Here is a 12,840-nt window from a genome sequence, read left to right on the forward strand (position 1 = left end):
TCCTGTGTGTGCTTAAGTCTCTCATCCGTCAATGGATTAAAAAGACCAGTCTCATGCATCGGAAGATCCTCAGCAAGAGTGCGCCCATCTTCTGACAAGGAAGACGCTCGTAGCCAGGCATGATGTCTGATCGCTGTTGCGGTTGCAAATATTTTTCCCGAAGTGTCCGCTAAATGTTTAGCGAAGTCCTTTTGAAACTTTGCCAACAACAGCGCCTCTGATTGGAAAGCTTTCGGCAGACGTCGCTCATTCTGAGGTAGCAAGTCAATATAGGGGCACATCTTGTTCCATAGAAACGTTTGATAAGCGGACATATACGTGGCATAATGTGCCATCCGCGTAATTAGTCCTGCGGCTATATGAGCCTTCTTCCCCAAGGGGTCTATTTTTCTACCTTCTTTGTCAGAAGGCGCTGTTTTCTTTGATTTCTTTCCTTGGCCTACCTCCGCTACAACTGTGTTGGGGATAAATGGTTTGTAAACCCAGTCAGCATTAGATAAGTCCACTCTGTAAAGGTTATCCACTCTCCTAGGTATAGCTGGAGCTGACACTGGAGACCCTTCTGGCACTTTTGTAAGTTTAAGGAGATACGGTAGAATCGGTAGCGTGGTACTATTTGTTGCCTCTTGCTGATCTGCCAGAAACATAGGATCTTCTACTGGTTCAGGCGGTTTTGGGGTAGGTAGATCTAGTGCCTTAATTAGTCTTGCTAACATTGCTGTAAATTTAGCGACATCCTCATTCGCATTAGACACAGGCCCTTTCCTTCTTGAGTCATCATATGTTACAGCTTCATCATATGATGTATCTGACATGTCCATTTGCTCCGATAATGGAGCTTCAGTGTTGTCTACTTGCTCAGGTATTGATTCATCAAGTAGTGCTACATCCTCTGACATCGAAGGTAAATCTCTGCCCGTGGAACCATGGGTTCATGAGGTCTCATGCCATAGTAGTTTGGAATATTGGCACTTTGCCAATGATATGGAGGTGGGGGACCTCCATAAAAAATAGGGCTTTGAGGTGACATTTGCCAGTAGCCCCCTTGAGGGAGCCCTTCTCCCCTTCTTTCCCTTCGTGACATGGAAGGTGAATGGGAGTAACCTCTCACTCCCCTGTCAGCCTGTGTCAGGCTTCTTCCACTCCTCCCCCTTTTGCATTGCTTCTTTGCCCTAGGAGGGGAGGAGCTTGAAGAGGAACTAGAGGTGCTTGTCGACATAACATGGCTAAAATACTACCAAATAAGGGAAACATTCAAACAAGATCAAAAAATAGGTTTTGAAACCTGCGACTCCACCTGGGATAAAATACTCAAACTGGAAAAAAAATCCATCACAAAAATATACAACCAACTACTCGACTGGGAGGTGGAAACCGAAGGGGTCAAGCAGTGTATGATATCATGGGCCAAAAATTTCGGTAGAGCAGTAAATATTAAAGAATGGCAGAACATCTGGCAAAAAATTTAAAATACACATACGCCGCGTCTCTAAAGAAAAACTGGCTGAAAAGTTTCCACCGCTGGTATATGACGCCACAGAAGCTAAGCCAGATGTACAAACAGTATAAGAACACCTGCTGGAAGTGCAAGAAGGAAGTGGGCAGTTATTTCCACATGTGGTGGATCTGCCCAGTGGCAGTCAAATACTGGAAAGCGATAAGGGAAGAACTGCAAAAAATTATTAAGAAAAAGATCCCTCTAAAGCTGGAAATCTTCTTATTAGGGTTAGTAGAAGAAGATCTAGAAATGGAGAAGAATGAAGACATCATACTCACCTACAGCATCACAGCAGCGAGAATTGAATTCGCGAGAGTTTGGAAAGGGGACCAAGTTCCCACTATTGAACAATGGCTAAACAAGCTTCTAGACATTAAAGACATGGATAAGCTAACATTCTATCTGAAAAAAGGTTCTGGATCCCCAATAAAACAAACTAACTGGAAAACATTAGAGGAATATGAAAAACAGAGCTCAGAAGTCAGAACCTCTCATGGAAAATAAGGAAAAGGACAAACGGTAAAACTCTCGAAACAGAAGGGTCAAAAAACCCTCTTTCGGAACCCCACCCCATCCGGTTGAGAAACCGGATAGGGGCTCCGAAAAGGCACAAACAAGAAAAGTTAACAAGGATACAAAGCAAGCGAAGTCGTCTTAAACTGTGTGTAGAGATTTGTATGTTAGGAGAATGTGGTAAGCTACAATACGATACATTGTGTGCAGGTATGTTTGTATCCAACCCGACACCCCCCCTTTTTCCTCAAATGCCATACCCCTTGCCCCTCTCCCTCTTCCAAAACCAAACCCTATCTCCCCTCACCCCCCCCCCCAGAGTTGTTACCCCTACCCCCCCTCCCAACCCCTCCCCTTTTTGAATGTAAGAGGCTATGCATCTTGATGAATGTACAGATGACGTTTGTATTTTAACATTTTGAAATTTAATAAAGGTCAATTTAAAAAAAAAGAGGTGCTTGTCGACGGCGAGTGTTCTCGGCACCGATGCCCTCCTGACTTTTCTCCACCAGTGTCAGTTGCGCGGCGCGAGGGGGTTCTCACCCGGCTCCGCACAAGGCGATCTTCCTCCCTAGCCGAGGAAGGACCGGGTGCATGGGAGGAGTCAGTGGGAGGAGCTTGGCACGGCTCCTCCCTTGAAGTCGCCATGTAGGCCATGGGCGGAGCCGGCGCCGATAGCGTCGGCATCGGGGGAGTGGTTTGGCTCTCCTTTGCCTCCTGCGCATGCGCCGGTCGCTGCTTCGCCGATCCCGGCTCCATCTCTCTCAGGGACGCATGCGAGGGAGTGGATCCTTCTCCTAAGGCCGTTTCTTTTGAGCTCGCTGGCTGTTTAGGCTCAGCATGAGCACCTATTTTCCTGCCTGGATTATGCACCAGGCTTGGAGCTTTCTCTTTAAGTTTTTTAACTTTTTTAGGCCGCGCCTTCATTGCAGCAGAAGACGACGACTCTGGTAAGTTAGTTTCATTTGCTGTGTTCTCATCGCCATTTTGCCGCTTCGTGGGTATTGGCGGAAGAAGCGCCTGCTCATAAAGAGCTGCTTTAAGGCGAATCTCTCTCTTCTTCCTCGTTTGAGGCGTGAAGAGTTGGCAGATATTGCATTGTTGGTGCATGTGTTCTTCACCAAGACAAACAATGCAAAGAGAATGCGCGTCATTATCTGGAAAGTTAGATTGGCAGGCTGTACAACGCTTAAAGCCTGTTGTTTGAGACATTTTCCAGTTGTAGATCTCAGAAAAATTCTTCTATTAATTGAAGCAAAGAGTCTCAATTTATCCGGCTGCCTGAATGCGGCAGTTAAAGAGAACTGACCGTTAGCTCCATTTGGGGCTATTTATGTACTCGAAGGTGGGCGTGGCTTAGCTAACGGTTTGTTGGAGTCTCGAGAATGTCCAATGCTGCCTGCACGTGTGCAGGAATTACCATAGGTGCAAATCACAGGTGGTCACGAGGGGAAAAAATGTATTATTACTACTACTATTATTAATATTATTTTCAACATCATCATCACCATCATCTTTTTTATGCAGACCATTTCACATATAATCCCAGCCCAGGTTCAAGGAGCTGTTCATAGGGTGCTTCACTGACTCTGCCATTCCAGGTATGTTCTGCTCATTCTACTCCTCCACTTGTTCCTCCCTCTCTTGGTCTGTTTGTTGGCCCTCATGGGCTGTTGAATAGCCACCACTTTGCAAAATGGGCTGTTAGGGTTTCACCTGCCTTCCTAGTGGCCTCAAGTGACCTCATGCAGTTCATGCAACTTTTCAGAAATGGCCATAGAACAGTCTCTCTCTTTGTGTCTAATGGACAGAGAAGATGGGGCTAGAGCTTGGAAAAGTGCTGCCTATTTTCCAAAATTATTAGTCTAAATTTGTATGCCTATAATGATAAATAATCAAACAAGGGAACAGGTGGACATATCCTTAAAGTGAACTAAAAAGGAAAAATGTCATCACTAACTCTTCCGTTAATGAATAAGACCCATTGTAAAGAGGAGCGTATATGCCACCAATGTGTAACGTCTTAGGAGAGAGGAGGGACGATTTATTATTTATTACTCTTAATGGTGCCACCAATGTGTGATGTGAGGTATTATTGGGAGATATGGCACACTGGACGCAGAATTAATGGAGATGAGGCAGTCTTCAAACAAAAGAGAACAAGTTTATTGAGCACAAAGCGTGTGGTTGCAAGTTGTAACTTTTCTTATAGAACTCAGAATAATGCTTGGTTAGTTGAATGTTACACTTTTTCAGGTTATACAGTATCTTCCTGAGGTGAAGCACTTATTACAGAACAAAGTTCCAATACAGGGATGTCTCCCTTATCTGATCCTCCCTTGATCAGATACTTAATAAGCTTATTCTTTAGCCTTTCTTTAGACTAACGGAATACTGGTTATGTTTCCCTTATCAGACTCTCTGGCTAAGAAACTTCCAGTAGCTTAATCTGGCTTTCCAAAGCCTCGAAACTTTGCTTCACAATTCACTCTTTTACAGCTATAACCTCCTAATCTTTCCTCTACCAATTCCTCACCCTCCAATCTTAACTCCTGACTGCACACTCCTCTAACCCTAAACCCTAACTCTGACTGAACTTAAACTGTCGTTTTTCAAACTCTCCCCTCTAAGCTCCTCCCACTTCTCTACAGCATCGTCTCCATGGTAACACACTCCTCTCAGCTAGGCCGCTCCAGCATTAGTGCAGCCAATCTAAACACAAATACAGTTAGAGTCATACAATTTATAATCAACTTCTTTACACCCATCTTTCAATAAATCATTGTGACGTAGGTCCAATTATTATTACCCTTCCCCTCCTTATGGCTCAAGGTAGGTCACACCATTAAAGTAACCCTTGAATTACTTTAAGTTTATAATAATAATAATAGTAATAATAAGGAAAAGAATAAGAATGTGTTACTGGCCTCTCCTTGCAGTTCAAGGTGGGTCACAACATTAAATTAACTTTTGGCTTATTTTAATGATATTATAATAACAGTAATAATGATGATGGAATGTTTTACATCTTGAGACAATACACATTAAAGGAACTTTTGATTTAACTTTAATTAGACTGATTCTCAGGAAAGGTTTGGATTAATTTGGAGGGCATTTATCAGTGTGGGTTTAAAGCAATTACCCATAGGAAATCCTAACTCAAAAAATATAATTGGGCCATTGTTGCTCCTTCTCAAGGACAGCTTGAGAAGGAGCAACAAATAATCTCCTCCTCCGCAAATAATCTGTCTCTCTTTTATCTCACCTGAGTTTTTAATTAGTTTTGATCGGTTTTGCTTTTAATCATTACATGTAGCCCGCCCATTGTCATTGTGATTGTGCCTATTGTAATTTTATATTGCTATGTATTCACATGTTTTATGTAATTATGTTGTTGTTGTTTATTGTTTGCATTTTTGCTTTATGTTTTCGGTTTTACTTTATTGTAAATTGTTGTTTGGGCTTGGTCTCATGTAAGCCGCTCCGAGTCCCCATTGGGGAGATGTTAGCAAGGTATAAATAAAGATGATAATGATGATTATTATTTTGAAAAGAGTTTATTGTTTCTGTCTGAAAACATCACCTGCCTCTTTCTTTCTGGTGTGTCCTTTGTCTTCTTGCAAAAACAGGCTATTTGTGGCCCTGCACCTGGCCCTGGAGACCCTGGAGGCTTTGGTGTTTGGTGAATTCACCTGGGAAGTCTTTGGCTACTGCAAAGAACTAGAGTTCAGCACCCCTTCTCTCCTCCTGCCTTACCTTTTGCTGATTGTGAACATGGGCTTCTTCAGCCTCTGCTCCAGGACTGACCCAGGTAAGAGCACTTTGGCCTGAGGCTGATAATGCCAGGTAAAGGCTCTGCGCACAAAATTATGTTGCATTAATAAATCTGTGTCTGAATGGTCCCATATCGGACTCTAATGGGCTCAAGTGATTCCACCCTCCCCTGCTTTCTCTCCTCAGGTGCCATCACCAAATCCAACCAGGCCCTGTTCCTCCATGCATATCCCTATGATGGCTTGATGTTTGAGACAGGTGCAGAGTGCGTTACCTGTAAAGTGAAGAAACCTGCCCGGTCAAAGCATTGTGGTAAGATGACTGGCTTTGGGGTGGTTTTATGTTTTTAGTTATCTGTTGTATTGTAATTCTGTGCTGTATCCCTCCTTGAGGCTTGAAGGGGAGGTGTGGGCAAGAAATAAAACTACTACTACTACTTCCTTCTCCTCTTCTTTTTTCTTCCTCCTCTTCCATCTTTTATATTATTATTATTATAAAAGGGTGAGCAGTGTGGCCCTCCCAAAATTGATACACTGCAATGTCCAGCCATTGGTTGGGTTGGCTAAGGGCTGATGGGACCTCCAGTCCAAAATCTGGAAGGCTGCTATGTTGCCATTCCCATCTTACTATATTCCTGTTTTTTTTTGGAATATTGTCATAGAATCATAGATTTGGGAGAGACTCACAAGAGCCATCCAGTTCAACCTTCTACAGCCATAAAGGAAGCCACAATCCAAGCTCTCCCAACACATGGCCACCCAGACAGTGTTAAAAATCCTAAATCATAGAATTCTAGAGTTGGAAGGAACTCCTATAGGCCATCCAATCCAATCCTCTATTGCCAGGCAGAAAAAGCACAATTAGACCATCTGTGACTGATGGCCATCCAGTTTCTGTTTAAAAGCCTCCAAAGGAGGAGACTCCACTGGACTTAAGAAAGTAGACTCCACTGTTGGACAGTTTTTCTTTTAGTCAGGATGTTCTTCCTCATGTTCAAGTAGAATCCCCTTTCCTGTCATTTGAACCCATTTAATTTTACATCAAAGCGCTGTGGTTCCCTTTCTCTTCTGTGGTGGCAAAGGCTTGTTTCTCGGAGCCGTTACCCTCTTATTCTGGCTTTGCTTAGGAGTGTGCAATGACTGCGTGCATCGCTTTGACCATCACTGCATCTGGGTCAACAACTGTGTCGGTGCCTTCAACATCAAGTACTTCCTGGCCTACCTGTTCACTTTGACCTCCATGGCTTTCTCCATTGCTGGCTTGACAGCTGCTTTCCTCATCCAGGTGGTCCTTTTGTCAAACCTGATGCAGGGACATTATACCGATGTCCATGGAGAAGAGCATCCGGTTGATGCCTCCTTCCTAATTCAGGTAAAGGTGGAGCCACAATTGTTACCAAATGCCTTCCTTGTTAGCAAATGGGAAATACTGAACACTTATCGTGTCAGGATATTCTTTTGTCAAATCCGAGGTCTGCATGAAATGCTAGAATACTTTGAATTAAATAATGCTTTATTGTTTGTAATTTGGATAGCAGGGACTCCTATTAATTATATTGAAATTAAATTGCTGTGGTTTGCAATGTCGTTACTGTGATGATGTGTAAGTTTTATTTCTTTGGGTATGTGTAGTTTGGACAGTGGTTTAGGGATGGTAAGTATGGGAGATTATGTTTTGTGGGAGAGGGTGGCTTGGTGTTAGCTGAGTTGCCATAGCAACAGGGGCGGAGCCAACTGCCTCTTCATGAGGCAACTGTGTTTTAAAAAGTCAGTCAGTGGCCAGAGAGCTACTGAGAGAACACTAAGTCTCAGGGTGGAGATTCAGGGAATGTAGTTGTAAGCCGGTGGGCTACAGGAAGGGCCTGATTTCTCTAGTGGGAGAAACAGGGAATTAGTCAGTGGCCGGAGAGCTACTGAGAGAATACTGAGTCTCTAGGTGGAGATTCAGGGAATGTGTCTGTAGCCAATGTGCTATAGGGAATTCTGTTAAAATAAGCCTTTTAGCTTATTTGTTATATTAGGGCAATTGTCCAGAAGGGTTACATCTGCTTAAAGAAACTTCTTGAAGACTGTGCCTGAGATTACTCATGAAACATTACTATTGTAACCATCAAGATTTGTGCCTCTTTTGAAGAAACAGTTAAACTTATTATACTGCTGTTAAAATAAACTTGTTACTGTTCTCCTCAAGCCTTGCCTGATACAGTTTCTTCTAAGTTGAACAGCCTGCAATAACAGTCCCTTTAAAAAATAGTTCCTAGGCTGATATTGATCGTTGCCCGGCTTCCCTCATAGACTAGGTGGCAGTGGGTGTTTTACCACTCGCACCTTCATATTTGGTGGCATTCAGTGGCATTAATACGGTCTTCTTTACAATTGGTGGCAGCAGTTTAACAACCCCTTTACAGTTACCATTTGGAGTAAGTTGTTTTATCCTTCCTAGATTCCTGTCTCCCCTTAATGCAAAGATAAGACAACTTGTGTCTCTGATGAATTAGAGATCTGTTTATTACAATAACACTGGCCAAAAACACATTTTGGTCTCTCGAGGTTAGCTCTGTATTTTCCTGGTATATCTGGCCTGCTGATTCCAGAAATGGCATCCATTTCCTCCAATCAGCTTCAGTTTTTGAGATACAGAACATATGCCATCTACCACTCTTCATCTACTCATAACCCTATTGAAGAAATTAGAGTGATCTATCCAATGCAATTTTCTGACTTGGTGCCCCCCAAAAAACCAGGAGCAGACCTAAAACCCCAAGAAAAAATATATACAGGCAGTCCCCGAGTAACATCCAACTTACCAAAGACTCCTAGTTCAGAAAAGGGGTAAGACAACAGGAAGTGAAAGGAATCTTTCCCTCAGAAAGGAAATTCATTCCTGGAAGAGTTATTATCCTGGGGAAAATAGGTCTTCACTGAAGCTTTATCTCCAGTTCTTGTTTCCACAAGTCAAATCTTTCAAAATCCAGTTATCACAGAGAAGCAAGTGAGGTGAAATCATCTGAACAGGGGCACAGGCAGCAAAGGAAACTCCAGAGGCCCATCCTGGCTTCTAAAGGAGGCTAGAGGGGGATTGGCCGAGTGGGTGAAGGTGGTGGTTAATGCCTCCCTCCGGGAAGGCAACATTCCAGCCAGCTTAAAACAAGCTGTAATAAAACCGCTGTTGAAAAAACCATCACTGGACCCCACTCAATTCGTCAACTATCGGCCTGTTTCCAATCTCCCCTTTTTGGGCAAAGTCCTGGAATGTGTGGTGGCCTCACAACTCCAGGTATTCTTGGTAGACACGGATTATCTGGATCCGGCACAGTCTGGCTTTAGGCCAGGACATGGTACCGAGACAGCCTTGGTCGCCTTAGTTGATGATCTGCGCCGGGAGCTCGACAAGGGGAGTGTGTCACTGTTGGTGCTGCTGGACCTCTCAGCGGCCTTCGATATCGTCGACCACGGTATCCTTCTGGGACGCCTCGCGGGGATGGGTCCTGGAGGTACTGTTCTGCAGTGGCTCCGGTCATTCCTAGAGGGCCGGTCCCAGAAGGTGTTACTGGGGGACACGTGTTCAACCCCACAACCTTTGTCTTGTGGCGTTCCTCAGGGTTCAATACTGTCCCCCATGTTGTTTAACATCTACATGAAGCCGCTGGGAGAGATCATCCGGAGTTTCGGGGTGCGGTGTCATCTGTACGCAGATGATGTCCAACTCTGTCACTCCTTTCCACCTGCTACTAAGGAGGCTGTCGAGATCCTGAACCGGTGCTTGGCCGCTGTAACGGTCTGGATGAGGGCGAACAAATTGAAATTGAATCCAGACAAGACAGAGGTACTCCTGGTTAGTCGTAAGGCCGAACAGGGTATAGGGTTACAGCCTGTGTTGGATGGGTTCGCATTCCCCCTGAAGATGCAGGTTCGCAGCTTGGGTGTGATCCTGGACTCATCGCTGAGCCTGGAACCCCAGGTTTTGGCGGTGACCAGGGGAGCATTTGCACAGTTAAAGCTTGTGCGCCAGCTGCGCCCGTACCTTTGGAAGTCTGACTTGGCCACGGTAGTCCACGCTCTGGTTACATCCCGTTTAGACTACTGCAACGCTCTCTACGTGGGGTTGCCTTTTAAGATGGCTCAGAAACTCCAACTAGTCCAACACTCGGCAGCCATGATATTAACAGGTGCGAAGCGCAGGGAGCACACAACTCCTTTGCTGCTCCAGCTCCACTGGCTGCCGATTTGCTACCGGGCTCAATTCAAAGTGCTGGCGTTGGCCTATAAAGCCCTAAACGGTTCTGGCCCAAGCTACCTATCAGAACGTATCTCTGTCTATGAACCCGCCAGGACTCTAAGATCTTCTGGAGAGGCCCTGCTCTCAATCCCGCCTGCGTCACAAGCACGGTTGGTGGGGAAGAGGGACAGGGCCTTCTCTGTGATGGCCCCTCGGCTGTGGAACGCCCTCCCCATGGACGTTAGATCAGCCCCTTCGTTAATGGTGTTTCGAAGGAAATTAAAAACCTGGCTGTTTAAACAGGCGTTCGGATAAACAGTGCTATGTACACGATGAATATAGGATACAGGAATATAGGAACGGAATTATGGATGACGAATTGGATCACAATTTGTAATGTGTTGGTATTGATGTGTTATTACCATGTATATTATGTTGTTGATGGTTTTTAAATTTTATATGTTGCTGGATTGATGTTTTGCTCTTGTTGTGAACTGCGTTGAGTCGCCTACGGGCTGAGAAACTGCGGCATACAAGCAAAGTAAATAAATAAATAAATAAATAAATTAACCCTCCCCGATGCCATCCAAAGCGTGTATATATGCATGTATGGCTGGAGTTACTGTTAAAAATTGTACTTGTTCCTACGTACATACAAATTCATTTTAAGAATAAATCTACAGAACCTACCTTGTTCATAAGTTTCGGAGTTCGATGTCATCTGTACGCGGATGATGTCCAACTCTGTCACTCCTTTCCACCTGCTACTAAGGAGGCTGTCGAGGTCCTGAACCGGTGCTTGGCTGCTGTGACGGTCTGGATGAGGGCGAATTGAAACTGAATCCAGACAAGACAGAGGTACTCCTGGTTAGTCGTAAGGCCGAACAGGGTATAGGGTTACAGCCTGTGTTGGATGGGGTCGCACTCCCCCTGAAGACGCAGGTTTGCAGTTTGGGTGTGATCCTGGACTCATCGCTGAGCCTGGAACCTCAGGTTTCGGTGGTGACCAGGGGAGCATTTGCACAGTTAAAGCTTGTGCGCCAACTGCGCCCGTACCTTGGGAAGTCTGACTTGGCCACGGTAGTCCACGCTCTGGTTACATCCCGTTTAGACTACTGCAACGCTCTCTACGTGGGGTTGCCTTTGAAGACGGCTCGGAAGCTCCAACTAGTGCAACGATTGGCAGCCATGATACTAACAGGAGCGGAGCGCAGGGAGCATACAACTCCTCTGCTGCACCAGCTCCACTGGCTGCCGATTTGCTACCGGGCTCAATTCAAAGTGCTGGCACCGGCCTATAAAGCCCTAAACGGTTCTGGCCCAAGCTACCTATCCGAACGTATCTCTGCCGATCAGCCCGCCAGGACCCTAAGATCTTCTGGGGAGGCCCTGCTCTCTATCCCGCCTGCTTCACAGGTGCGGCTGGCGGGAACGAGAGACAGGGCCTTTTCTGTTGTGGCCCCTCGGCTGTGGAACGCCCTTCCCATGGAGGTAAGATCGGCCCCCTCGCTAATGGTGTTCCGAAGAAGATTAAAAACTTGGATGTTTGAACGGGCATTCGGTTAATCAGTGCAATGAATGTGATGATTACAGGAATGGTAATATCGACGACGAATTGGATCACGACTCTAGTTATGAGATGCATTGTGTTGTTTATTGTTGTGTCAATACTGTATATTATGCTCTTATGGTTTTAAATTGTATATTGTTGATTGATTTTTATCCTTGTTGTAAACCGCGTTGAGTCGCCTGTTGGGCTGAGAAACTGCGGTATACAAGTAAAGTAAATAAATAAATAAATAAATAAGTTGGGGACTGCCTGCATTTTTGTTGGGCTGTGTAATTCTTCTGTATTTTTTTTTACACTCTGTTTAACCAAAGGTGTATCCAGTCATTCTAACTATTCCAAATATTCTATTACCTTTACAAGCTTTTGGAAGAGATTGATATTAGTGTACATTTTCAACCAGGCCTCTTCAACCATTGGTCCTCCAGGTGTTTTGGACTCCAGCTTACAGAATCCCTGCCCATTAGACAAACTGGCAATAGATGTTTCTGGGAGTTGGAGGCCCAAACACCTGGAGAACCAAGGTTTAGACCAGAAATGGGCAGACTTTGGCCCTCCAGCTGGTAGGCTAGTAATTGTGGGAGTTGAAGTCCAAAACACCTGGAGGGTTGAAGTTTGTCCATGCCTGATTTAGTCAATGTGTCTTGCCTCCAGCTATATCTCTGTTTTCACTTCTCATTGCAGCACCTTTTCCTGACCTTCCCAAGGATTGTGTTCATGCTCGGCTTCGTGGTCCTCCTCTCGATTATCCTGGCTTCCTACTTCTGCTTTATTCTGTACCTGGTTATGACCAACCAGATGAGCAATGAGTGGTTCAAGCCCTCAAGATTCAAGCACAGAAGCTACAGGAACATTTACTCCAGAGGGGTCTGGAGCAATATGGTTGAAATTGCCAGGCCTCTGACCAGCCATATAAAGAAGAGAAGGTGAGGAGCCCTGAACATTCAATGGATTCTACACAGATCCTTCTGAAAACAGCTCAATCGGAGCACAATGTGGCTGGATTGTAAAGGCTTCAAAAGTCAGATATGCCTCATGTTATTTGGCCTACTTTTTCTATAAATGGAAGTTGGTCCTTTCTGATGCTGTGGAGATATAGGAACCTATGCCAAGAGACTCCAAGGCAGTGGAAGGGAGAAATTGGAAGTAAAATCATGTTTAGGATGTGGCCTGCTCTTGCTTTGAGCCATGCTCGTCATGAGCGCTAGAAACGCTTAAAAGTTAAATGTGAAGGCTCTTCAAAGACTTTTCAGAATGCCCTTTCATTTGC

General features: G+C 44.8%; 1 protein-coding gene across 1 annotated transcript; it reads left to right on the forward strand.

Moving 5' to 3' along the window:
* The first annotated feature begins 5,907 nt into the window (after positions 1 to 5,907).
* Positions 5,908 to 12,566, forward strand: LOC137095559 (palmitoyltransferase ZDHHC4-like). Its single transcript, XM_067462342.1, has 3 exons — positions 5,908 to 6,097; positions 6,912 to 7,156; positions 12,255 to 12,566. The coding sequence occupies exons 1-3, from the start codon at positions 5,908 to 5,910 to the stop codon at positions 12,498 to 12,500; spliced, it is 681 nt and encodes a 226-aa protein (XP_067318443.1). The 3' UTR covers positions 12,501 to 12,566.
* The last annotated feature ends 274 nt before the right edge of the window (positions 12,567 to 12,840 follow it).

This window comes from Anolis sagrei, chromosome Y (assembly GCF_037176765.1).
Source record: "Anolis sagrei isolate rAnoSag1 chromosome Y, rAnoSag1.mat, whole genome shotgun sequence".
NCBI classification, from domain to species: Eukaryota; Metazoa; Chordata; class Lepidosauria; order Squamata; family Dactyloidae; genus Anolis; species Anolis sagrei.

Coding starts and splice junctions, on each gene's coding strand:
- LOC137095559 (XM_067462342.1), top strand. CDS start 5,908: ATGGTCCCATATCGGACTCTAATGGGCTCAAGTGATTCCACCCTCCCC. Junction 6,098..6,911: donor TGCCCGGTCAAAGCATTGTG/GTAAGATGACTG, acceptor GGCTTTGCTTAG/GAGTGTGCAATGACTGCGTG. Junction 7,157..12,254: donor ATGCCTCCTTCCTAATTCAG/GTAAAGGTGGAG, acceptor TTCTCATTGCAG/CACCTTTTCCTGACCTTCCC.